This window comes from Glycine max, chromosome 17, assembly GCF_000004515.6.
Source record: "Glycine max cultivar Williams 82 chromosome 17, Glycine_max_v4.0, whole genome shotgun sequence".
In the NCBI taxonomy this organism is placed as follows: domain Eukaryota; kingdom Viridiplantae; phylum Streptophyta; class Magnoliopsida; order Fabales; family Fabaceae; genus Glycine; species Glycine max.
The window spans coordinates 1,070,647-1,097,367 of record NC_038253.2 but is presented as its reverse complement, the minus strand read 5'-3'; the positions used below and the strand labels follow the sequence as shown (position 1 = coordinate 1,097,367).

Genomic DNA, 26,721 nt, shown 5'->3' with positions numbered 1-26,721 from the left:
ATTATATATAGTTATTATAAAATTTGATGATTTTTAATTATTATTATATTTAATAATTTTGTTTATCTTTTTTTATTGTAAAATTATCATTGTGTGTTCTGTTTAATTGTTATTGAGCTAATAAAACTAAAAAGTTTTCCAAAAATTAAAATAATATTAATAAATAAATTTATAAAATCATTATTTATTAAATATTTATTCATTTGAGATTAGATACTTAAATAATTAGAATACAAAAAAAAAGAAAAAAATTGAATTATGTTTGACTAACAGTAAATATACATCAGTATGCCAAGTCTCCTGAACAGCTGGACTAGGTCATGTTTCTCTGTTTCGCTCCAATTGAATTACAGTACAATGACTTGAGATTTTTTTATTTTATCTGAAAACAGCGAAGAAGTAGGTGGAATGGGTGCATCATACATCATTAGTAAGAAATTCTCGTGAAATTTCTCTGTCTGATCATATAAACATAATTCTCTCATTTTTAAACTAGAGATTGATTGCAGTTTTTTACAGAATTGATTCAAAAGACCTAGCTGGAACATTGAATCGCGTTTCATTAAAACAAGATAATGAGAGTACTTATAAAGAAAATACCCTTCTATCAGCTAGAAATTAAACCAGCAAATTAATAAATGATAAGTACTCCGCAAATACATATACTAGCTTCTGGAAATGTTTTTGCTGGTGTCACATGATTCACAAATAACCGTATAGTGTATCTTTGATATCACTTAATTATTCGCTGGCAGAAATAATGAACGGATCAATTACAAACCCCCCAACCTAGCTCTATACAATTACATAAATGGTGGATTAATTTCTTAGGTGTTCAGTGTTCTATACAATTACTGATGCAAAAAACCTTCTCAATCTATCTACACTCCATGATCAGCACCATAAGTAGTAGATCTCATAATTAACCATCAATCAACTAATTAACTCCGGAATACTCTCTAGCACGGGCTTCCATAATCCGTGACGAGCTGCATCATGATCTCTAGCCCTTGTTAAGCGAAGCAGAACTTGTTCTGCAGATACTCTCCCTACTTGCTTCTTATTAGTTTGTTGTTGCTTCTCCAACAATTCCACCAACTCTTTCTTTGAAATCTTTATATTCGCCTTCCCATTAGCATCAGGAAAAGCTCTTAGCGATCTCATGAGCTTCTCCTTCTGCACATTTCCTAAACTCAACCCATGACCATGATGAACATGAGCATGAGCTTCGTCAAACACCTTCCTCAAGCTGGTCTTCTTGGACGTCGCCAAATCACTCCAGTCCTCGCCATCCCACTCCATTGATGATGCTGCCTTGCAACAGTTTCCCATATTTTCACAGATGAATGAAGAAATCTATGATTAGATCGATGATTGCTTAAAATTGTTTGTTGTATGTAATTAATAAAATGATCCAAGATCGATATCCCTGGTTACATATGCGTTATTTAAGTCGTCTTAGATCGAAAAGTGAAGTTTGTCATGAGAGATTTAATTTGATAGTAATTATATATATAGGGGCATGGATGATAGGAATAGTACTGACTATTAATTGGTTATTTATTATTTAATCCTCTCGGCGGTAGCTAGAACTGGTCTCATTTTTGTGCATGGCAGTCGAAAAGGTGGTTTTGTTGACCAAATATATATATATAGATATATGATTTGAACCATCATGATTCATGTTTATGTCGTGTACGACCACGCTTTATCTTCTGTTGCGAGCGTGTGAAATATAGCATCTTTAGGAGTGGAGTGGCCACTAACCAAGTGAATTTGAACCTACATATGCATGCTAACCAAGGAATTCGAGCGGGCCTCTCTCAGATGCGTCACTATTTAGCGAAAGAGTTTCAGATTCTTGAGTCAGTGATATCACACTAGGAGATTCAATTCACTGATAAATTTGTGTTGCAAAACTCGGCATTAAAATTAAGTAGATAATTTTTTAAAAAAAAGGTTGGAGAATTGAGTCTCCTTTGTGAGACTTAAGTCTCTCTAGGCTCCAAGTATTTAATGAAAAATCGAGTTTATACCTGAATAATTTGAGTCTTTTGCCAAAGACTCGAGACCTACGTACAAGAAAGATTCGAGTCTCATAAGCATAAACATGATCTAAAGAATTAATATTATTAAAGAAATTTTATATCTTTTATTTTATCAAATCCTATCACCTGCAATGATATGAAATTAATCTGATTTTTTCTTATATATTAATTATAATTCCTATATATATATATATATATAGAAGGTTTTTCATTAAACAAGTACCAAGAGATAAATATATTAGAGTTGGATCACGTGTGGCTATTCTTGATTAAAAGAGTATCGTCTAAAGCTTTAATTTGTGTTATTCTCACTATTTAGAGTGAATCAATGCTTTGAGTTTTCCATTTGTATTCAAGGGTAGTTGTCCCTTTGAGGTTTAAGAGTGTTTAGAGTGGAGTATCCCAAGTGAGGTTGTCAAGATAAGTTTCATTAAGTGTAAAAGGGTTGTTGGTCTATAATATTTGATCTAGTGGAAATCTAAAGTATGGCTTGAGAGATTTGTGACTAAACTGATAATATAAATATCGGTGCACTCTCTAAATCTATCCTTAAACTATTTTAATTATTTTTTGCAGGCATTTTTTTTTTGAAATTGTTATTCAATTTAGGGTTTGAACAGTTTCTCTTCTTCTCCCTTCACTTATTCATCCTTCACAATTGAGAATGGGATTGTGAAAACAATTTTGTAAAAAAAAATTCAATTCACCCTCTCTTGAGTTTCATAGGTCATCATTTGGGTTATAATGATGACATCTCATTTGGATAGTGATTTCTATTGATGCATACATTTATGTAATCTCTTAATGATTGAGAAATATAGCCTTCTCTCCACTAGCACATCTTTGTTAATTGTTTTTCCATCCCATGCCTTCGGAAAATATATCTCACACAGTTTGACAAAACTTTCACTTAAATAAACAAGTTGTTACTTTCCTTCTAAGACAATTATATTTGTACACCTGCTTTTTTTAAACATCAAATAAATACTTAATATTTCTTATCATATCATATTTCTTATAATACCAATATAACATATAATCATTCACACAATAATCAATCTTTTTTTTTCTCATTAGGTGTAATATAACATGCAATGGTTTACATAATAATTAATCTTTTTTTTTATATATTTTTTCTCTCACTAGGTGTAATATAGGATGCAATCAATCACCTAATAATCAATCTTCTTGATTGATTTTCCCTAACTTAGACACTAATCTCATTGCTTGATAGTAGCTTTAAGGCAAACATTATTTTGTGGATGCTCTATTGACAACATTTGTGCAAAAAAGTCAATGCATATGCTAATTAATTAGATCTTATTGCCAAAAGTCTAACAAATATTAATTGATAACATAAAATCAATTATTGCTTCCTAAATACAATGTTTTGTATTCATTAATGTATTACAAAATTATTGAAATTTGAACTACTGGGACTCCACAAGTCTCCATACTTAGTGGCAGCTGAGTAGTTTACTCTAATTCAGAGAATCTGATAAATTTAAATAAGAAAAAAAATTTATCTTCTAACATAAAGATAAAGATGCATTTCTAATATTAAAAACTATCAATTATTAGGAAAAAAAAAAGATAAAATGATATATTTAAAACTATCAGTCTTAGAAGGAAGATTAAGATCTCATAATCTAATATCACCTCTATAAGTAGATAATCACGGTTCAAGTAAATAAATTGAAATCTAATTTATATTTTGATATCTACCAACCTTTATACCTCTAATTTAGGCGTTAGAGTTTTATTACAAATATATCTCATCACCGTTCAGCTCATAAAAGAACGTCCACAGTGAGAAGATTATGTCAAATCCTATAAGAACAAGATGCTAGATTTGGAAACTCTTCCATATAAGTTGACTTAGCTTCTATGTTAACATTGACATGAGAGACTTTAAAACGGTTGACCTAAAAGCGTTATAGATTGATATTTAATTAGAATTGATCTTCATTATTTTTCACCTTATTCCTCAGCTTATTGCTTGAAGGACCCCCCTCGTTCCACATATATGTGGCATCACTATATATTCAATCCAGATCATCAGATACTTTGGCTAAAACTTGGACTTGTACAAGTCAGCTCTTTTTACCTTATTTGAAGTATTAAAATATCCTACTCCTTTCAGTTACAAATTAAACCAGTAAATTATTATTAAATAATTAATCTGCATATATACTTCTATAGCTTCTGGAAAGTAAGTTAATTATCGTGTCACGTGATTCATGAATACCTGTATATTACACAAAACGCATCTTTGATATGGTCTCTTCTTTCTAAGGATTCTGGATCGATATTATTTCCGGTTCGGGATAATTAAGTTCATATATTTTAGTTTATAACTGAATCACGAGAAAGCAAACTTTTATTTTTCATCTGGTTGCACACAAGACAATTAATATCACTTATTCACTTGGAAAAATAATGAACTGAATTACAAATATTCCCCCAAACCTCTATCCTATTATTTTACATGAAAAGCTTGGGGAAAAAATGGTGGATTTCTTATTTAACACGGTGGTCTGTACAATTACCAATGCAAAAAATCTTCTGGATCTATCTACACTTATATGCAATTAATTAATCCTTGAGCACCATCTTGAATCAACTAACCTAGCTCAGGAATACTCTCTAGCACGGGCGTCCAGAATCTGTGACGAGCATCATTATCTCTGGCGTTTATTAAGCGCAGCAGAACTTGTTCTGCAGAAGCTCTCCCTAGTTGCTTCTTGTTATTAACATGTTTTTCTTGCTTCAACAACAATTCTTCAAACTCTTTCTTTGAAATCTTTATCTTCACCTTCCCATTGGCATCAGGAGAAGCTCTTAGCGATCCCATTAGTTTCTCCTTTTGCACTTTCCCTAGTCTCAACCCATGACCATGACCATGAGCTTCGTCAAACACCTTTCTTGATCTTGTCTTCTTGGACGTCAAATCACTCCAGTCCTCGCCGTCCCACTCCATTGATGATGCCGCCTCACAACAGTTTCCCATATTTTCACAGATGAATGAAGAAATCTATGATCAGATCGAGGATTGCCTAATTAAAATTCTTTGAGTATGATGTATGATTGTATGTAATTAATTTATAAAATGAAGATCAATATATATCTCGGGTTACGTACGTATGCGTTATTTAAGTCTTAGAAAAATGAAGTTTGTGAGAGATTTGCAAGGTGGGAGGTCTTAATCTGGTACCTATATATAGGGGTTGATGTAAGTGGGAATACTGACTTTTAATTTGGTTATTCGCAATTGGATAACTAGCTAGATTATTATTTAATTCTCACGACGGGGTCTCATTTTCGTGCGATCGAAAAGGTGGCTTGACCAGACCAGACTAGATATGCATGATTTTAAACATGTATTGTAAACGTACGACTACGCCTTATCTTCTGTTTCGTTGCGAGTGTGTATAATTAAATCAAGGACTAACCGAGTAAATTTTAACCTACATATGCTAATGAAATCTTTTCGTAAAGTGATATGCTCTTATTAATCAACACTCGGTCTAGCAAAATGTTAGGGATTAGTTTATCAGTATTTCAAATTAAGATTTGAATCTCTGTTAAGACTCAAAGAGATTGTGGTGATTAGAATTGTCTTTAAAAGAAAATACTAGTTGGAAATCAAAACAAGAGTCAATTTATTTAAATTTTAAAAAAATAGTTTTCATATAAATATTTTTATAAGAATCAATTAAGATTTACTTCCTAAAAACAAAAAGAATTATTTTATTTTAAAAAACACTTATTTTTTAAAAAATACACTTAAATAAACTAATCCTAAACATATGCTCTAGATTATTATCTAATAAAATTTGCAGTTAGTTTTTGTACTTTTCTAATTGGATAATTGTTTTGAGCAAAAATATATTGCTCCTATATGCTATACACATTCAAATAATTAATACTTTTGGGCAAAGTAAATATTTTGGTATTGACAAAATGTCTAGTCAAACTCATTGTTCAACAGAGAAAGAATTTATAATCCAAAATAAAACAATGATCAAGTAATTTAGCAACATTATATTTTTATAAATGAATGCACAAATATATTAACCTATGATTTTATAGAAATAAATAGGTTTTTATAGAAAATATAAATTAGTGAATGAAAAAATATAAGAACTAATTATTGTTCGAAACCAAAAAAAATGTTATAAACACGATGGCATAAAAATTTAGGCCCATTAGCAACTATAAAACTGAAAATCTAATGTTTTTTTAAGAGATTCAGTCTCATTCTTAATCATGATCAATATATATATATATATATATATATATATATATATATATATATATATTAATAACTTGCTATGAAATTAAATTATTATTAGCACAGTATTTGTAAAAACAAAAAATTTAAATTATTAGTGTAAATGTTACAAGTTTATAATAATTAAGAGGATGATGCATGATATTAACAACATTTTTTGTTAATATAAAATATTGTTTTTAGTACATTAAATTTTAATTAATATGATTTGTTATATTGAGAATATAAGTTCATAATAAATATATTTTTTAATACATTAAATGTTAATATGATGTGTTATATTAACAATTTAAATTTCATTGGATAAAAGACTATTCTAATAAAAAGATTTTAATATTTGTCAATTTTTTATCCTTCAATAAATTACTTTTTTTTAGTAAATATTGCGTTCCGCGTGCAAATTACTTGTGGCCATGCACCCAAAAAAAAGTGTTTATATCAACTATGAAGAGAATGGCGTTATCAATATCTCTCATACAGGTTGAAGCCCATGCAAATTAATCATAGCCAACCATCTGTCCAAATTATTTTTGAAGCTTTTTAGGCTATGTTTAGATTAAAATTTGGATAGCATTTTGAAAATTCTTATGAACAATAACCAATTTTAATAATGTACCAAATAAAACAAGAAAAAAGTGTTGCTTCTTGTTTAATTTTTTTTAGCTCTTCCAACTTAGTTTAATTCAAACATATATATACTTAGAAGATGAAATATCGGTATTTAAAAAAAAAAGTGAGAAATAAGAAAAAGTTATTCGTAATTGGATTATTATAATTTATTATATGTATAATTATGAGGACACGGAGAGCTAGATCTGGTCTCATTAATTCTTGATCATGGGCAGCCGAAAGGTGGCTTTTCCGTGGGGGGGATTGTAAGATTTTTAACAGCATGGATGTATATGTGGTGTACCACTACGTATGCTTCTGTTACGAATACTGTGTGAAATGAAGGGGGGAATTGTAGCATCTTTAATTAGGATAACCGAGTCACAGTGACTCTGTGAGGAATCAGTATAATCACACGGGTGATCTTTGGGCAATTAAAGACAAATGCATGCTTGGGATTATAATATACTAATTATGAGCACACGGAGAGCTAGATCTGGTCTCATTATTTTGTATGGCAGCCCAACATTAAGGTAATTGGTGGACCAAGTATGTCTAGTGTAGAATTAAATTTTTGTTTTTAGTCAAAGATGGCAGGTGTTTCTTAATTTATTGGGTTAGATTTTTAATCTAACTTGTAGTATTTGCTGAAATTTTGCGGTAAGAATCGAATACGAGTTCATATAAATAAAATAAAATCTTATACTATTGTATTAATATTTTATTTGTGAATTATATATGAAATGAAGGGGGGAATGTAGCATTTTGGGGGGAGTGACTAACCAAGTGAATGTGAACGTACATACATATGCTAAGCTAATTAATATTGGAATGTTTGGCTTATCGTTTGCCTTTAATTACCTCCACGTGCGTTTTGACTGCGTTTGAGTTACGTTTAATCAAACGGTCGTCATCTTTAGCTAGGCAAACAAAAATTATCAGGATTACCTATTATCCCATCACCTTGATTTGATAAAAAAAACTGTTAAGGTTATGTATTTCATACAAAATCTAATTCTTTCTCATTATTAAATTATCCATGTTATTTTTCTCTTTTCTTCTTTTTACATATAAACTAAAATTATTTGAAGACTTTTGTTCCCTATCATTTCAAGAATAACATATTAAAATTTAGCATGATTTGTTTATTTAAGATAATTTCAACGTTGTTTTTACAAACCCTTTTAAGAATCCCAAATCTTTTGAATCCAATTACTCACGAATGAATCAAACTTTTCAAAAATCATTTCAGCAATTTTGTACAACAGTGTTTGTTTGGTGTTCAAAATATGATGAAATATGAATATGACAACTCTTATTATATTTTTTTTATCTTGATAGAATAGTTAACTTAGACAAGAATAAGATATGATGATAGTCTCTCTTTCTTTCCTTCTTCCCTTTCATCTTTACATCTTTTATTGTTATCTTTGTTTTATATTGTTATTATCATTGTTGTCATTAATACTATTATATATTGTTGTCATTATTATTGTCACTAATATTATTATCGTCACTATTATATATTTTTATTATTGTTATCTTTATCGCTATCACTATCATCATTATTATTGTTATAACTATCATGTCATTATCGCAACCATCACCACTATATCACTATCATCCTTGTTATTGTTATTGTGGTTAGTAACACCACTTGTTATCTTTTTCTGTCATTATCATTGTTATAACCCATCATACTATAATATTGTTACTGTGCCATTAATTAATGTTATTATCACCTTTTTCACATAATATTAATTATTCTTTCTCAGATTGTTATTATCATTGTCATCATCAGTATCTATGATTATCTATTAGGTTTTTTTGTTAGCAACAATAATCATTGAATGCACAAGATGTGCTCATAAGAAGTACAAACCTGTCACCAAAATGTATGACAGACAAAGCCATCTGCGCCCCTTACAAATTGATCATTATCTAAACACAAGATTAGATAACACAACAATGCTATCTAGTGTGCACTGAACATAATGGTATTGGCATATTACGCTACAAAATCGAGTTTACCTGCTCTTGTTCCATATAAATTGGTGTCAAATTCCGGTCCAAATAATTTTTTTTTCGTCCGAAAAAGCGGTTCAAATAAATTGAGTAGGAATATAAATAAATCCGTCACAACTCCTCCCTTAGTTACCCCTGTCATAAAATTTGTACATTATTATAATAATAAGTTGAAGTCTGTTAAAAATGAAGTATGTGAAGACCCTTATTTGAGCATATCAGTTGTTCACTTTCAGAAATAAACTGAATTATCTATCCTATTATTGTACATGAAAGTTGAAAGAAAATTAGTGGATTTCTCAGATGTTCTATACAAATACTAATGCAACAAACCAGCTCAATTTCTTTATACACTAATATGCAATCATTGAGCACCAATATTAGTGGATCTCATCATCATCAATCAACTATAACCTAGCTCAGGAATACTCTCTAGCTCGGGCCTCCATAATCTGTGACGAGCATCATCATCTCTGGCTTTTATTAAGCAAAGCAAAACTTGTTCCGCAGAAGCTCGCCCTACTTGCTTCTTATTAACCTGTTTCTGTTGTTGCTTCTCTAACAATTCTGCCAACTCTTTCTTTGAAATCTTTATCTTCACCTTCCCATTGGCATCAGGAGAAGCTCTTAGCGCTCCCATAAGCTTCTCCTTCTGCACTTTCCCTAAACTCAACCCATGACCATGACTTGAGGTCGTCTTCTTGGACGACGTCAAATCGCTCCAGTCCTCCCCGTCCCACGCCATTGGTGATGCCGCCTTGCAACAGTTTCCCATACTTTCACAGATGAATGAAGAAATCTATGATCAGATCGATGGTTGCTTAAAATTCTAAGTATGATGTATGTATGTTAATGTAATTAATAAAATGAAGATGTGTATGTGTTATTAGTTTAAAAGTCTTAAGAATAATGAAGTTTGTGAGGTTGGAGGTTATATATATTTAATATGTAGGGGGTGATGGATGATGGGATCGAGTACTGACTATTAGTTATTCGCAATCGGATGATTTGTTTATTAAATTCTGACGTTGTATGGCAGGTCTCATTGTTGGTCATGGCGGCCGAAAGGTGGCTTCATTGACGAAGACGAAATACTAGTATGATTTTAAACAGCATGTGTATGTCGTGTAGCATGCATCTCTAATGAATGTGAATGTACGTACATATTGCTATTTGCTAATGAAATCTTAGACTTAATTGGAATGTACGTTTTGCGGTGACTCAATTTAATCACGCGCGCGGCTGATCTGTTCGGAAAGAGGAATGCTCCAGATTATTATATAATATTGGTAGTTCATTTTTATACTTTTCTAATTCAATAATTTATTATCTAACTTTCATAAAATCATTGACTCAATATTTAAATCAATCAAATCATATCATTTCATTGATTGGTTTAAAGTTAATATATATAAAATAAGATATTCACAATATCTAATTCGGAAAATTAAAAGAGTAAAATTAAAAGAAAAATGAACATTACTTTTTAAATATATATAATGAAAATATAATAAATCTTGCAAGATTTATCGATTCAAATCTACTTATCAATAACAACATCATAAAAATTTCTAGTAAAAAAAAACAATATCAATAAATCTTGACAACATCTAATAGAGTGAAGAAAGAAAGAATTAATTAAGTCCAATATTTTAGAGGAGCAAGTTCTATTCTCTCACGGTCATGGCTATCGGCAAGACGGCAACTACAAGGCCGATGAATCGGAGCCTTAGGTCTCGAATCTATATAAGCCTATAACATTTTCATTACTTTTAAAAAATATTATTAATTTGAATTATCTAGCTAGTATGATACATTATTTGTTTTTTATTAATAAGACCCGTGTAGTCTTAAGATATATATACAATACCATTTATTGTAATTTTTTAGTGTAATCTTATTATTTATTTATTTGAATATCATAATTAAAATATTTTACATCTATTTTGTATCCTACCTCTCTCATTCAAACAAACAAAAATATTAAAATTAGTATAGACCTTTAATTTGATGAATACATGTATGTTTATTAAAAAAATGTGTTTGACGAGAATATTAGTAATAAGATCATACATTTAACAAAAAAAAATACTAATTATTATTATTATTATTATTATTATTATATTAGACATCAATTTGACTAATTTTTAGAATATGAAATCACATTTTTTATCAGAATGATTATCGATAGTCATAAAGTTTCAATTGCTTAGGAGTTGAGGTTACAAATTTTACTTATAAACATCATCTTTTCTCAAACTATCAAGACGTCTTTTACAAGTATAAACGTGTGATCATCATCGAGCACCTAAGTAGATAATACATAGAATATGAGGATCCTAACAATGTTTGTGAATTTGAGATTGAAATATTGGTGCTAGAAGGAAAGCCTAAGTCATTCTTACCCCTTAGTCTCGATGAGAGGGTTTGTTTCGATAATCATAAAATCTAATATCACTTGGAAGTCAAAATTATGGGTGATGTATTAACATCACCTCCTCTCCACCTAGCGACATGTCTTTTATAAAAACAAGACCATGATGTTTATTGAATATCTAAATAGACAATACCTTAAATATAGGAATCCTAATAATACTTGCAAATTTGAGCTCGGAATATTAATAATTGAAATCTTTTTTTAAGGTCAAGTTGAAAATTTTATATGAAGATGAATTGAAATTATTGTATAAAAATATTGAAAAGATTTTAACTTTTAGTGAGTATTATAATATTGAAGATCTTGCTTTATTTTTAATAAATGAAGAATTTTTTTTGCTGATGTTTTTAATAAAAACTAATTATACACTATTATAACTATTAGTAGTAATTATTATTCAAACTATTTTTTATTTTAGTTTTCCATATGAGTTTAATATATATTTTTTATTTTGCACACTGATGAACTCAACTTCAATAATTTCAAATAAGGATATGCACGACCAAAATGTTTGAATTCAAATCTTCCCTAGTCAATAATCAATACATCATCGTCATTTCTTCCAAAAACGTCTCGGTGTCCACGATTTATTTTTGAGATACCTTTATGTAGAGAAACAAACTATTTGAAATCCATAACATAACTATATATCCGCCCTAAAGAAAGGAGAGATAAACGGAAGCAGAACTTGTTCTCCATTACGACAAATATATTTCTTACCAAATAAAACCTCAAATCAATTTCTTTATTTACCTTTCATTAATAGAAACCGTGTTGAAATTTGGAATTGGAAGTGGACACGGCAAGAAAATCCGTATTCATGGGTATCTGTCTGGATTCATTTGACGACTTTAACGGGTAATATCCGAGTTGACCGGGTATGCAGATTTTTTCAATAATCAAAAGTCGGGTATGGATATGGGACTATTATATCTGTTCCGACCCCAAACTCAAACCAGTTCTGCCACTTAAAATCTTTAAAATTTTTACATAATTTAATATTATTTTCTTAACGATTTTTATAAATGCATGCGTTATAATAAATTTATTGATATATAAGTAGTTAAAAATAAATGTTTAACAATCTTTTTTTTTAATCAAATTTTTAATATTTTTTTTATAAAAAAAAATATTTTTCTAATTTGAATCGGGTATGAGATGGGGTCGGGGATACCTAATACCTAACGGATACCCGATCGGGATGGGATAATAAACTTAAACCGTAGATATCGGGTATAAGTATGAAGATATGTTGAGAAATCGAGATAAAAGATTGGGGAGACACTACCCTTACCTGCCCCCAGTGTCATGTCTAATTGGAATGTAAAAAATAATACTTAATTGATTTATAATCTATGACAGGGAGTAATTATAGGATTTTATTACTAGGAAAGATAAATCAACCGTGGATCTTCCTTTATAAATATAAATAAATCATTTGAACTAAAATCTTCCTTGGCCATCCACCACCAATTTATACAATACAATACTGCAGAGTCCGTAACCCTCGATTCTCCTTAGCCATGGATATGTTTAAGCAGAATCAGAAGAAGAAAAACACTGGCCGGAAAAAGATTGAGATCAAGAAGCTTGAAAAGGCTAGCAACAAGCAAGTGACGTTCTCAAAAAGAAGAACAGGACTATTCAAAAAAGCCAGTGAACTCTGCATTTTATGCAATGCTTATGTAGCCATAATTGTGTTTTCTCCTGCTGACAAATTGTTCTGCTTTGGCCATCCAGACATCGACTCCATAATTGGTCGCTATCTCAAAGGAGACAACAACGCAGAGTTTGAACCAGCAGCAAAGTCATCAAAAGAAAAATCAGTGTCATATGAGGAGTGTAACAGACAGTACGAAGCGGCCACAAAGAAGTTGGAGTTGGAAAAGAAGAACTTGGCACAAACTGAGATTTTGGCTAAGGGTTGGAACAGAAGGTGGTGGAACGATCCCATTGATCAGATGAGTGAGCAACAGTTGGAGCAGTTTATGATGTCCATTTACGAGTTAAGGAAAAAACTGACAGAAAGAACAGGTGAATTGATGATGCTTGGGACCATGACGTAGAATGTTTTGATTTTGATGAAAAGATTTTTTCTTTTTGGTTTTTTCTTTTTTTTTTTTGTTCTATATATTAACTAGAGAAATAAGTTTCATGGTGCAGTAGTTTTTCAAACTGCACGTGGTGCACTAGTTTCTGTTCGATAGCCGTACTTTTCTCATTTTGAATCGATCTCTAAGCTATATATCAACATGTTTGAATTCATTTCTCAGGGAAAAAAAATATTGCTAGGAACTAAGAACGTCTCTATTAGAAATCGAACTAAATATATTTGATAAATATGACTCCATATAAGGAGTAAGGATCATCGCGAAAGTTTGTGAGGTATGCTCGACTACGTACTATTGGTATTTGGTAGTGTACTGTAAGTCGCATCGTTGGTGTAGACAATTAAATTCATCGACTTCCACATGAACCCGTGGTTTTGTTGTGAAGAGACAAAATATGCTTGTCTAACTTTTTTTGGGCCAGGATGAAGGAATCATATGTACTATATACTTCTCTCATCTTATTATCTAAAATATTATATTACAAATGAACCCTTTGTGATGTTTATTTAAATCATTCACGGTAAAAAGAACGACTAAAACCATGATACTCCAACTAAAAGATTTGTTGACTTATGTCATATCATTTTATGTATACAAAAGGGATAATCTACCTCTAAATAGTATTCAAAAGATAATACAGTGAGACCAATCCCCCCTCCCATGGAAAAGGTTTCTGCTATTTTTTGATGTAAGTAGTTTACTGTACAGTTTGTGCAGCCAGTTGTAACTACTGAATTGAAATTAATATACACATGTATTTGCTTTTCAAAAAAAAAAAAAAAATCCTCCCAATTGGTCTTGGAGTTTATTGAAGTTGGCATGCATGAGAAGGGTGTTTAAGGCAGTACTTAGCCAGAAGCCATGCGTAACTAAGGATCGTTTTCAAATTGGTGTTCCAGTTCAGTGGGGGAAACATTGCAATTTGCTGGCTGTTGCTGGCTGGTATTTTCAAAGTCATGCCTGAATGCTTATGAATGGATTGCAACCGTTCCAGCACTTTGATATGAACTGAGGCTTCATCACATCGGTTTGGAAGTGTCTTTTGTTGCCGCACCAGTCAGCAGGGGTCACTTTTATCTCCAACTCTTGTTCTTTGCCTCCCTATATGCCGAATAACCGTATAGTGCACGAAACATCTTTGATATGATCTCATTTCGCTCAGGAGTCTGGCTTGGGATAAGTTAATATATTCATGAAGAGGAAACTTTTATATATTTTTGAACTGGTTTCACACACAAGACAGACAAGAGCAGTTATTCACTGGCAGAAATAATGAACTGAATTACAAAATCCTCCAACCTCAATCTTATTATTTTACATGAGAAGGTTGGAAGAGAAATGCTGGATATTTCTTAGGTAGCTGACATACAAATACTGACGTCAATCTCTTATTATACTTATATGCAAGACCCTTGAGCACAACTAGTCGATCTCATCAATCAACTAACCTAGCTCAGGAATACTCTCTAGCTCGGGCCTCCAGAATCTGTGACGAGCATCATCATCTCTGGCGTTTATTAAGCGAAGCAGAACTTGTTCTGCAGAAGCTCTCCCTACTTGCTTTTTATTAACCTGTTGTTGCTTCTCCAACAATTCTGCAAACTCTTTCCTTGAAATCTTTATCCTCACCTTCCCGTTGGCATCAGGAGAAACAACTCTTAGCGCTTCCATAAGCTTCTCCTTCTGCACTTTCCCTAAACTCAACCCATGACCATGGCCATGAGCTTCGTCAAATACCTTGCTTGATCTGGTCTTTTTGGACGTCAAATCACTCCAGTCTTCACCGTCCCACTCCGTTGATGATGCCGGCTTACAGCAGTTTCCCATATATATTTTCACGGATATCTATGATCAGATGATTGTTTAAAATTCTGTGAGTATGATGTATGTAATTAAGCAAATGAAGAAATGAAGTACTTTGTGTGGGAGGTTTTAATGTAATTTAACTTGATAGTATATGTATATATATAAGGGGGTGATGTAAGGGAAATGGAAAATGGGAATAGTGACTTTTGTTATTCGCAATAGAATGATTAGTTTATTTAATGGAGTAAATATAAATATAATTCTCACAACACGGAAAGCTTGATCTGGTCTGGTCTCATAATTCTTGTGCGCAAGGGAGCTAGCCGAAAAGGTGGCTTCGGTAACCAACATATTCGTGAACGTGTGAAATGATCATGAGGGGAAACTAGCATCCTTATTCCTTAGGAGTTAGCTAGGAATGACTGACTAACCAAGTGAATGTCAACATACATATATATATATATGCTAATCAAATATTGGGCAAAGAGAAATGCTCTTGGGATTACCTAATGAAATTCCTATTTTGCTTTTGCATTTTTCTAACTGATGAATTATATTTTATTTTTTTATATACGCACCTAATTCTCTCGACTCTCGGGTGATCTTTTGTATGCAGCAACTCATTTTTTGGCATTTTAGCTGGCTGAGTAGATGTTTAAGGTATTAATTAAGAAATTGTTTGGATGTTGATATGTCTCATGTAAAAAGGTTAGAGTACTTTCAATCCCATATCTAATAAAATTTCATTTGGCTAATAAATAAAAAATTTATGTTCTCATTACCTTCATGTATCATAAAAAAAACAATAATAATACATAAATTACTCTTTATTTTAAACATTCATTAACACTTATCATTTTTCTTTCTTTTTATCACATTTATTAATAGTGCTGTTTTAAACTTTACAACCCCAAAAAACCAATGACGTGATAAACACTCGATCAAAGAGTGAAAGTAGAGGGCTGATCAGATAAAAAGAAAAAATATGTGTTTGTTTTAGATGAGAATATTTCTTATATAAGAAAATTGAATAATATTTTTTATCTATCAATATTAATTAGTTGTTAATTATTATATTTTTTTAGTGGAAAAATGAAATCTCTAATATTTTTTTTCTTTTTTACCACCTACCAAAAATTAAACATTTATTAATAGTCCTTGCACTTGGATTGCAATTAAAAAAACAATTGATGACTAAGATTAAAACACACATAAAACCGGTCCAGCTTCTTTTTTCTCCATCTCTTTCAAGATCATGTACATGCTTTTTGTTTCTCCATCGCTCAGATTAAAACCTGTTGTTATTCAGAAAAGAAAAAAACTCGATTCTAATAAATAGAACCTTTTATTCGTTTTGCTAAATGCGTCTGCAAACACGATCCTCTGTTTAATATCACATGCACGATTCTTCAATTCGGGTTTATGCTGCGAAATTGTACTAGTGATCGAAGAACTGCTCAGGCAAGCGTATAGGTGTGAGGAAGATCAGGATGTAAAGAAAGGCACGCGATTGATTTTAAATGAGATCTAATCTGAGCGGTTAATTGGAACGACTACCTGGGTATGATAAAATGATAATGACACCATGAAAGCCAATAAATTTAGACGCTAACCAGACCATATCCCTTTCTATATAGATAAGCATCATTGGTCATTGAATTGTCTCTATTATGACTATTCTTATCTCAATCAAAACATCATAATTCCCTATTTGCCTCTTTCGACATTTCTATCCAAATAGATGAGGTGATACTTCTTCAACACATACAACAGTATAAATTAGTGGTCATCAATGATGAGTGCGGGTTAAAAAGAAGAGTGATTCGGTGGAATACACCTTCGTGTATATTTTACGAAATCTAATTTGTACTTGTACGCATTTGAGTACTTTACATAGTTTTTATGTTTTTTTACCAAAGATTTTATGTTCATACCTCAATAAAATAAAATAACTTATATTCTTATTTTTCCTTTAACTTCTAAAGTCACTACAAGGTATTTTTTGAATATTATATATGTCATTAATTTTCAGACTTTAATAGATGAAATAACTTTTTTTAAGGAATAGATGAAATAATTTGTATATATACTTATACTATCGACTTTTTGAACGTCGCTGGTAATATTCATTTTATTTTTGAAATCGCAAAAGTCAATATTAAGGATTAAAAATTAATTAGATATCAAATGGCAGATTTATAAAAGGGTTTTACACTAATCTTGGTCCTTGTAATGCTGTTTGGGAAAAACTGTGGGCTTTCAATTAGTTTAGAATCCGTTTATAAAAGTTACTTAGGGGAAAAAATGGCCTAAGTGAAAAGCTTATTCTCATTTAAATAGACTTTTTTTTTCAGATATTAACACCCGCCCACTTATGTAATTCCGCTTACATAAGATCATTAAAGATAATAAAGTTTCATTTAATTATTTAATTCATCTGTATATTCAAAAGTTAAACTTGAAGTTAATGATTAAATTGGAATAACTCTTTATTAGTTAATTTATTATAATATATATAATATTACTCTCTTATTGAGGGGAGATTGTAATTTTTCAATTACAAGTTATAAAAAAATGAAAAAAATAATTTTATAAACTTCAAAATTTATCATATATATATCAGCTAGACTATAGATAAGTAAATCTAAATGGAATCTAATTTTTGAATTATAAGAATTAATTACAAATCCCGTAACTTCTGAGCTATTATATATTTTACATGAAAAGGTTGGGAAAAGAATGTTGGATTTCTGAGGTGTTCTATACAATTAGTGGTGCAAAAGGCCTTCTGAATCTATAGACGCATGTATGCAATATCCTTGAGCCAGCACCATCAGTCGATCCCATATCTTGAATCAACTAACCTCAGGAATACTTTCTAGCATGGGCATCCACAATCCTTGACGGGAATCATTATATTGATGTCTAGCCTTTATTAAGCGAACCAGAACTTGTTCTGCAGAAGCTCGCCCTACTTGCTTCTTATTAACCTCTTGTTCTTGTTGCTTCTCCAATAATTCTTCCAACTCTTTCTTTGAAATCTTTATCTTAAGAGAAGCTCTTAGCGCTCCCATAAGCTTCTCCTTCTGCACTTTCCCTAAACTCAACTCATGACCATGATCAGCATTAGCATGAGTTTCGTCAAACACCTTGCTTGATCTTGTCTTCTTGGACGTCGTCAAATCACTCCAATCTTCGCCGTCCCACTCCATTGATGATGCCGGCTCACAACAGTTTCCCATATTTTCAGAGATGAATGAATGAAATTCTTTGAGTATGGTGTATGTAATTAATTAAATGAAGATCAATATCTCCAGTGATGTATGTGTTATTTAAGTCTCAAAATAATGAAGTTTCTGAGGTGGGAGGTTTATAACTTGATAGTCCTATACTCATATATAGGGGGTGATGTAAGGTTAACTATACAGTAGTATTATTTAATTCTCGCTTACGACGGCATCTAAAATGAATCCTGCTCATGGCAGCCCAAAGGTGGCTTCCTTGACCAAATAGTATGATTTTAAATAACACGTGTATGTCGTGTACGACTAAGTTACCACCGTGAAATTAAGGGATGAATATAATGTACCATCTTTATTTAGGATTCACTAATCAAGTGAATGTCAACGTATATATGCTAATGAAAGCTGGCAACACTGGGATCCAGAACTTTTTGTTAAGAGGAATACAAAATAGTTTATAATATTATTATTAAAAAAATATTATCAATTATCATAAAATACGTTGATAAAAAAAATCTTAAATATCTATGTTCTTACAAATTATAATTATCTTTTACGTATTTTTACATTTTAAAAATATTTTATAACTTTTTTATTGTTAATACTATTAAAATTATTTAAAGAGATAAAAAAATAAGATTAATATCAATTTATTTTTTTCTTTTTTATTTTTTATATTTTTTACATTTATTTTAAAATAATTCATCCTATCTTATGGAGGTAATATTTATTTTTTTATGGGAAAATTTTTTTTATTATATGAAGATCAATTAAAAAAATACAATAACTCCCACCCCTATAACCTCGGTGTCTTTTGGAATTGGGATGTTTAGCTTGTCGTTTGTCTTTAATTGCCTCTCCACGTGTGACTGTGATTGTGTGACTTTTTCTTTTCCTTTTTGTTTTATTTTGACCGATAAAAGAGTGGCATCTTTAACAAACTATCAAGAACTACAAAATAATTCTTTACTTCATCCATGATTTGTGAAAATCGTATGAATCACCGATTCCAAGAAAAAGAAACTACGTATATACGAGCCACGTTTTCCATCGGCAAATTTCAAGTCCTCGCATATATGTACATCCAATTGCAAATAAAGAAAAATAACAATTAAAAACTTAAGAAAGAAGTGTGTAATTATGTTAGTACGCGAATATTTTCACGTACTTCTTTTTTTTTTATACGCTTTTTGGATCTTTAATAATTAAAATATTTTATCCTTGCAGACATTACACGAGTTCTCTGTGCAGGAATGTGAAGTGTGCAACGCGTGGATTGATAAGTTCTACTTTCCATTACTTATCATACGAAGGTTTCTTCTGTCAAAAAAAAAAGAAATCATACGAAGAGGTTTCTGGATATAGTTTTCGTTTTGAATTTACAGTATTAATTTTAGATATACATTAAAAGATTATATATTAATATGAAAAATAATGTTATGATTTCCATCAATTAATTTCTCATAATGCATGCGAAGTGTTGTTACATTGTTTGAAATTTATTTAACTTCATATGAATTTCTACTGCCCTTCCCGGTTTTCTTGTCTTTGTCGCCCGATAAAGGGGTATTAGCTAGACATATTCGTGTCTGAACTTCAATAATTATACACTACAAAAGATTAAAGAATTAGTGATTAAATTTTATAAACAAATATTTTTTCACTATTTTTAAAAATATAAATTATTTCGCCATTAATTTTAATTCTTAATATTAGGAGACTTTTCAAAGAGCTCCATATATATATATAGATATATATATATATATATATATATATATATATATATATATATATATATATATATATATATATATATAAATTATCCTTTATTATTCTTATTATTATCTCAATTCAAACACCATTCACAATTTGCCTCTGTCGTCTTTCTTTCCAAACAGATCAGGTATTACCACTTCAAACTCAAGTATATATATAAAGCAGTCTAAACTTATGAGTTTTGTTTTTTATAGTTATATGCATGTACAAACGATAGTCATTTGTCTTAATGTAGTAAACTTTAATATTTTCCAAACTCTTCCTTTTCTGTAGTGGTCATCAATGATGAGCGCGCGCCATAAAAAGAATTTGTCGGATCAATATAGTATATGAACTTATGAATAGTTTATAAAGAAAACGAAAACGAAAGAGTCTAAGTTAGACACCTGGACCACATATATAAAATGGTCAGTCAAAACGTCTACAGGTTTTCCACATGTTTTTTAATCTGGGATTCGTTTATTGAAATGACCCAAGTAAACAAAACGAAATTTGTACTAAGCATAACATAGACTGAGCATAAATTTATGGCTGAATTAACGAATTGTATGTAGTTACTTTTAATACTCTTCTAACACACATTTTAATACTCTCGATCCACAGGTATGGGAAACTGTCTATAAAGTCTCGTAATACAATATATATGATTGTTTCTCGCATTTATAAGCAAATATATGGGCACATGGTAGAATCTAATAATCAGGTTGTCCTGCATTTATTTGGTGACTATCAGAACCAACAAGTCCATAGATTTGGAAACAGCAGAAAATAAGAGACTGATCTGTTTAGCAATATTTTGGGATGGCAGTAACCAAAATGATTTGTGCGCGCTTTAATTTCATCCTTTTCACTATAACAAATAACCTGAACTTTATTTTTCATTAATGCCAGGTATGGAAATATCCCCAAAGGATAGCTTCATATATAAAGACCCTTCAACACTCGGCATTGACCAACCCTTTCAACCCAAATGAGAAAACAGTACTGAATACTTCAACTACACTACATTCAAGTCATATCATGTGGCTTTTATCTCCATGTGCAGATTTAGTTAGCTCTCTATTATAGTCGGTCATGTGTCAATCTCAATCTTCTGGAGTTAATTTTAACGACTGACAATCTAGCAGTTGTTTCTGCGTCAGATAACAACCTCTTCTATTTAATTTTCTACCCACTTTACCACTGTCTACTAAATAATGACTATGTGAGATCTCAAGTACATACACAAAAAGCATAGTATCAAAGAATTAATACCAAATTTGATTAGGCTTGTTCACTCTGCCTTGAATTACACAGATGATGGGAAGGAAGAATCAGAGAAAAGTACACATAATATTTTACTCCATTCGATATACATCAATGAAATAAGACATATTCCAATGAACAAAAAAGGAATGGAATTATATGCTTGCATGGTCCTTCGTGGCTGAGTATAAATTTCCTCATAAGACATATTCCAATCGAACAAAAAAGTCAATAAAGCCACATTTGGAAACCTGCTGCAATAACGAAACCAGTGGTTGGCGTGGGAGTGGGAGTGGGAGTGAGAGATATCTCTGTCGCATGTGCCTTTTCATTGAAAGAGGGAGAGAGATTTACATTATTCAAATTTCTTTTTGACAATGATAATCATTTAATATAAGATTGGTCCAGAAAGTGATTCTAATCTCCAACTAACAATTTTAGAGATAATGCTTTGAAAATTTACATCTATTTTATATATAGAGAAAAAAAAATTATGCACTTATAACACAGTGATCTAATCAAAATTCCCCGTAAAGTATTTTTATCTTCTAAAAAGAAGTATATTAGTATTTTTATTTTTATTCTTATCTTTTTTTATATGCACGGGTTTTGAAAATATACTCCAAAATTAAACAGATGCTTTTTACTATCCACTTTTATTCTTTATGAAATGTTTTCTTTTTAATTAAACAAATATGGAAAAGAAATAAAGAAGGCAGAAATTTAATTTAATTTTAACAGAAGTGAGCAAACAAGTCAAATTATTAGGGTCATGTCATGATTAAAAAACTTTGTAGGCTGAATTATTGGAGCACGGTGTATTTTGTTTTCGGTTTCATTTATATATTTATTATCATAAATTTTTTAAATATAATCAATAAAATTAGATTATTTTATCACATCATTCTATTCGTTAAAAAAAATATGATAATAAGACTATTTTTGTTTAATGTTAAATTAAAAATATTTATACTATATAAATTAAGGTCTTTCATAACAGAAGGAATTATAATAATGTTGAGCCCCGCTTAGTTTTTCATATTTCTTTCCTTTCAAACAATAAAACCAAATGGGAGTAAAAAAAAACAATAAAATCATATGAAGAAATGATTTATTTTTCCTAAAGAAAATGATTTAATTTTCTACTGTTTTCTTTCTATCAAGAATTTTTCCACTTTTGTTAATTTCTTTCGTTCCATACAAAGTACAAGGGTCTATTTTTTTTTTTCACACTTGTTTTTAATTTAAAAAATATTACTCATTAATCAAATTTTTAATGTAAAATCAACTAAGTTTTTGAAAATTTATCCTAAAACAATTGTTTTAAATAGCTAAAACCAAAAAAAAAAAAAGAGAGAGAGAGAGAAATTCTATCATCATCTTCAATTTTATGGTCTTAGCTGGAAGAAACGGAGTCATTTGTAGTGTTATATCATATATGGTGAAAACATGAACTCGGTGCAATTGTCCACATTCTTATTTAACTAGAAATAAAAAAAAATGTTAAAAATATGCAATTAATCTTGTTTATAACCTATCTTTTATGTATAAATAAAGATTAAAAAATAGCGCATGCAAAGAAGTGGGCGGTGAGCAAATTCCGAAAATGCGAGCTGCTTTGTTTGTTGTTAATTGTTGAATGTTGATGGGCAACACCGTCACACATTCTCCTGAGTTACGAAATGAACACTCGCAAACACTCAATTCCTTCACCGCGCAACTTCCCTTCCGCCAACACCTCTCCCGTCAATTTCCGCCGCAGCTCCCCGAAGACTCACCTTTCCGCCAGGAAGCTCGCAGCGCGTTTATGGCACTTGCGCTTTTTCAATGTATATTCTATTCTTCTCTTCACTTTCTTTACAATCTCCAAAGATTATTATTCACTAACACATAAGCCTTATCTATACTAGTTCCTAATCTTCCGATTAATCTGTGCAGCTTGAATCTTCTCCGCCACGTGTCAAGCGTTCAGCGCAAGAGGTTACCAGACGCGATAGCAGGAAGCTTCTCGGAGAAACCAAATTAATAGGTGGTGAGTCTCTTCTCCTCTCAGAACTCCTTCGTGCTCAAACCTGCATTAACAGGCTCAATGCTGAAAAGCTTCTCTGGAAGCGTCGAGAACTCAAGAAGAATCAATCAATGCTAGAGGACTTAAAGGATAAGTTAGCCAGGGAAAGGACAAGTAGGGAGAGAATGGAATCAATGAATGCCAAATTAGTTCTTGAGCTTGCCCAAGCAAAACTATATGCCAAGCAATTTATGGTTTACTACAAGGAGGAAAAGAGGAAAAGAGAAATAATAGAGCAAGTGTGCAACGAATTGGCGATGCAAATAGGAGAAGGCAAGGCTAAGCTGGAGGGAATGGAGGAAGAGAGGAACATGCTTCACATAGCAGGGCTGCTGCGTGAAGAGAGCATCCAAATGAAGCTACTCGACGCCAAACTTTCCCTGGAAGATAAGTATAATCAGATGATCCAATTGATTGCGCATCTGCAAAGTTTCTTGAGCTCAAGAGGTGATCAACAGGCAGCTCAATCACTCAATGTTGAAATTTCATGTGACTTCACCAAGTCAAATGATGTTTTTCATGAGAGACTGATTCAAGTTGAACCGTACTATCCTTCCAGTCTCATTGGCCCCTCTTCCACCGTCCACATCGTAAGTCTTGATGAAGATCATTCCCTCAACAATAATGCTAACCAAAACATTCATGGATTAGGAACTGAGGCAGAATGTTGTGAAAATGCTTGTTACAATCACTCTGATTCCCTGGCACTACAAAAATCACAAGATTCAAAAATTGTTAACTGTAAAGGGAGATTCGCAAGAAACTTAGTTAAGACTACTTTTATGAGTAAAGGTTCGGGTGAAAGTGGTTTCAGACAATGGGAATTATTGGGACAACCAAAATCTGCAGAGTCTGTGAATCCGCACATAACTCGTGGGATGAAAGGATGCATAGAATGGCCACGAGGCATTTCCAAAATCAATTCCAAGGTCATCCCTTTGGAAGAAAGAGTGCGAAAACAGAAATCTCAGTTACAACATATACTTAAGCCGCATTAAGGCCTTGTTTCAAGCAGAACAAATATAGAAACAGATTTCGATCAAATTCCATTTATTTAGTTTTGTATTCGGTTGTTCGTACTTCGTGGACCAGATTTTTAGCTTATTTCTCGAAAATAACGTTGTGGTTTGGAAAACCAAACCATTTTGATAGCAAACGATTGATTATTCATTGACGGGTTACATTATCCATATTACCTTCAAATAATGTTATGCACACTTTTTTTTTGTGATCTCATGATAGATTGTAATTTGTTCAATTTCGTGATCATTGTGTACTGAGGCTATTGTTGCTCTATTGCTCTTACCCTTTCTTTGCTGTGTCTAAAATTATCAAGTGCAGAGATATAAGGTTGATTGGATAGTTAAGGGAGAAGGAAAGAGAAGAAAGATCCTGGTTCGATTTCTTCCGATGACAAAGAAAGAAAAGAAGGCTTTCGGGCCCAAGTTGAAGAATTAATGAATGAAAAATTCGTTGCCTCTCGATCATTAAAATGGTTATGAATCACAGGAAATTTATTGTGTGAAGTGGCAAATATAACCCATTTCAGTAAAAACATAGAAAAACAAAGAAATCATCATTTGCCATGATTTACTTTCCTAGTGCTGGCTGAAAGCCTTGTGCAGCACAGATTGAATGATTAAGTCTGACTTAATAAAGTCATAAATGTTTGATATTGCCTAAGAAATAAGAATGTTGGTGGAGAAGAATCCGGCGCGCCTGATGATGCGCCTATAATTTTTGCTGTCAGATGTGGTTATCTAGCTTTTAAGATGGACCCGGTTAATCCATGCGAGCTTTAGTTACATAATATATATATATATATATATATATATATATATATATGCAGACCCTACATGTATTTTTGTTCATAAAAAATATATGTGTGAAGGGAAAATTGATCAACTACATTCCTTGGTCCTGGTAGGGACTCATCCTTGTGAAGTATTTTTATTCATTTGTAGCCACGTCGGTCGTTCAACTTAAACTAGCAGGTGTCACGCCATTACTACCATGCCGTGTGAGCCCTACAACAGATTACTTTCCTTCATTCTTATCGGTGATTTGATAGTTATTCCGTTTCCATCCATCTGGATATCATTACATATCTTTATATATATGCACATTCTTTTTACGTTTTCTTCAAGTTATTTATTCTTATCGGTTTTCTTAGTCTCCATTGCTTTTTACGGCTTTATCTTTCAACTGCGCATTATAATTGATCTCATTCTTTTTATATCGTAACTGGAATTTTAGTTTTCACATTTCTGTTAGTTACCTATTTCATCTTTTATATCTTATTAATTAACACAAAGTGTTGATGAATCATTTTTCAGTAAAGAAATCAAGGTGGTGGCGGCCGAGGAAATCTACGATGGTGTCAAACAATGATTGTTATTCGATCCCTCGTATCGACTTAATGAATTTTACCAACATATATTTTTTTTCTCTGCATCTCTTTTACCACTTAAATTTATGCCCAAATAAAAAATAAAGGACCATTATCTGCATAGAAACATAATAATGATTACGCATAGATATGAAAAGTTGTAATATACATGAATGTCTTAATATTTGAATAAATGTGTAATATGATTGATAGCTGCAATCGAACTTGGTGGACCTATATATGTTCTAACTAGGTGAAAATGACACATTTGTCATGGCTAGCTAAAGGACCCGAAAGAAAGGATAAGTCTCAGGGTCCGAAGAAATTAAAGGGCAAAAGACGCGCAAATAAGGAAACACCTGGAATAAAGAGTGGTCAGTGTGTTAGCACTTACATTCTGGAATGGAATCTGGGAAGTGTGGCAGATTAAGGAAGGGTGTAAGCGGATACACCCTGTTAGTTTAATTTCTTTCTCTTAAGCCTAGTCAAGTACTTATGTCTAAGTATTAACAATATGCAAGAATATTCAATGTATTTTTTGAAAAGGAACGATATTCAATGTATAACTGAAAGTATGTAACAAAAGAAAATGTATAACTGAAAAAAAGAAAGAAAAAAAGTAAGAATCTCACTCTCAAATTGCATATATACAAGTAGATTATAAGGGCAAG

General features: G+C 31.4%; 7 protein-coding genes across 7 annotated transcripts; 2 read left to right on the top strand and 5 right to left on the bottom strand.

Annotated features, from left to right (window-relative positions):
- Positions 1–701: 701 nt before the first annotated feature.
- On the bottom strand, positions 702–1,478 carry LOC100816568 (uncharacterized). Its single transcript, XM_003550449.4, has one exon. It carries the CDS (start codon positions 1,330–1,332, stop codon positions 934–936), a length of 399 nt encoding a protein of 132 aa, XP_003550497.1. The 5' UTR covers positions 1,333–1,478; the 3' UTR covers positions 702–933.
- A 2,938-nt stretch (positions 1,479–4,416) lies between these two features.
- On the bottom strand, positions 4,417–5,231 carry LOC100816043 (uncharacterized). The gene has a single exon (XM_003550448.5). The coding sequence runs from the start codon at positions 5,056–5,058 to the stop codon at positions 4,672–4,674; it is 387 nt and encodes a 128-aa protein (XP_003550496.1). The 5' UTR covers positions 5,059–5,231; the 3' UTR covers positions 4,417–4,671.
- A 3,756-nt stretch (positions 5,232–8,987) lies between these two features.
- On the bottom strand, positions 8,988–9,868 carry LOC100815511 (uncharacterized). The gene has a single exon (XM_003550447.4). The coding sequence runs from the start codon at positions 9,749–9,751 to the stop codon at positions 9,380–9,382; it is 372 nt and encodes a 123-aa protein (XP_003550495.1). The 5' UTR covers positions 9,752–9,868; the 3' UTR covers positions 8,988–9,379.
- A 3,068-nt stretch (positions 9,869–12,936) lies between these two features.
- LOC100814979 (agamous-like MADS-box protein AGL62) lies at positions 12,937–13,856 on the top strand. Its single transcript, XM_003550446.2, has one exon. The coding sequence runs from the start codon at positions 12,937–12,939 to the stop codon at positions 13,477–13,479; it is 543 nt and encodes a 180-aa protein (XP_003550494.1). The 3' UTR covers positions 13,480–13,856.
- Positions 13,857–14,237: 381 nt separating this feature from the next.
- On the bottom strand, positions 14,238–15,441 carry LOC100814446 (uncharacterized). Its single transcript, XM_003550445.3, has one exon. It carries the CDS (start codon positions 15,349–15,351, stop codon positions 14,968–14,970), a length of 384 nt encoding a protein of 127 aa, XP_003550493.1. The 5' UTR covers positions 15,352–15,441; the 3' UTR covers positions 14,238–14,967.
- A 2,528-nt stretch (positions 15,442–17,969) lies between these two features.
- On the bottom strand, positions 17,970–18,698 carry LOC100791751 (uncharacterized). The gene has a single exon (NM_001254405.3). It carries the CDS (start codon positions 18,570–18,572, stop codon positions 18,186–18,188), a length of 387 nt encoding a protein of 128 aa, NP_001241334.1. The 5' UTR covers positions 18,573–18,698; the 3' UTR covers positions 17,970–18,185.
- A 4,445-nt stretch (positions 18,699–23,143) lies between these two features.
- On the top strand, positions 23,144–24,705 carry LOC100813913 (uncharacterized). Its single transcript, XM_003550444.5, has 2 exons — positions 23,144–23,422; positions 23,532–24,705. The coding sequence occupies exons 1-2, from the start codon at positions 23,276–23,278 to the stop codon at positions 24,657–24,659; spliced, it is 1,275 nt and encodes a 424-aa protein (XP_003550492.1). The 5' UTR covers positions 23,144–23,275; the 3' UTR covers positions 24,660–24,705.
- Positions 24,706–26,721: the final 2,016 nt, after the last annotated feature.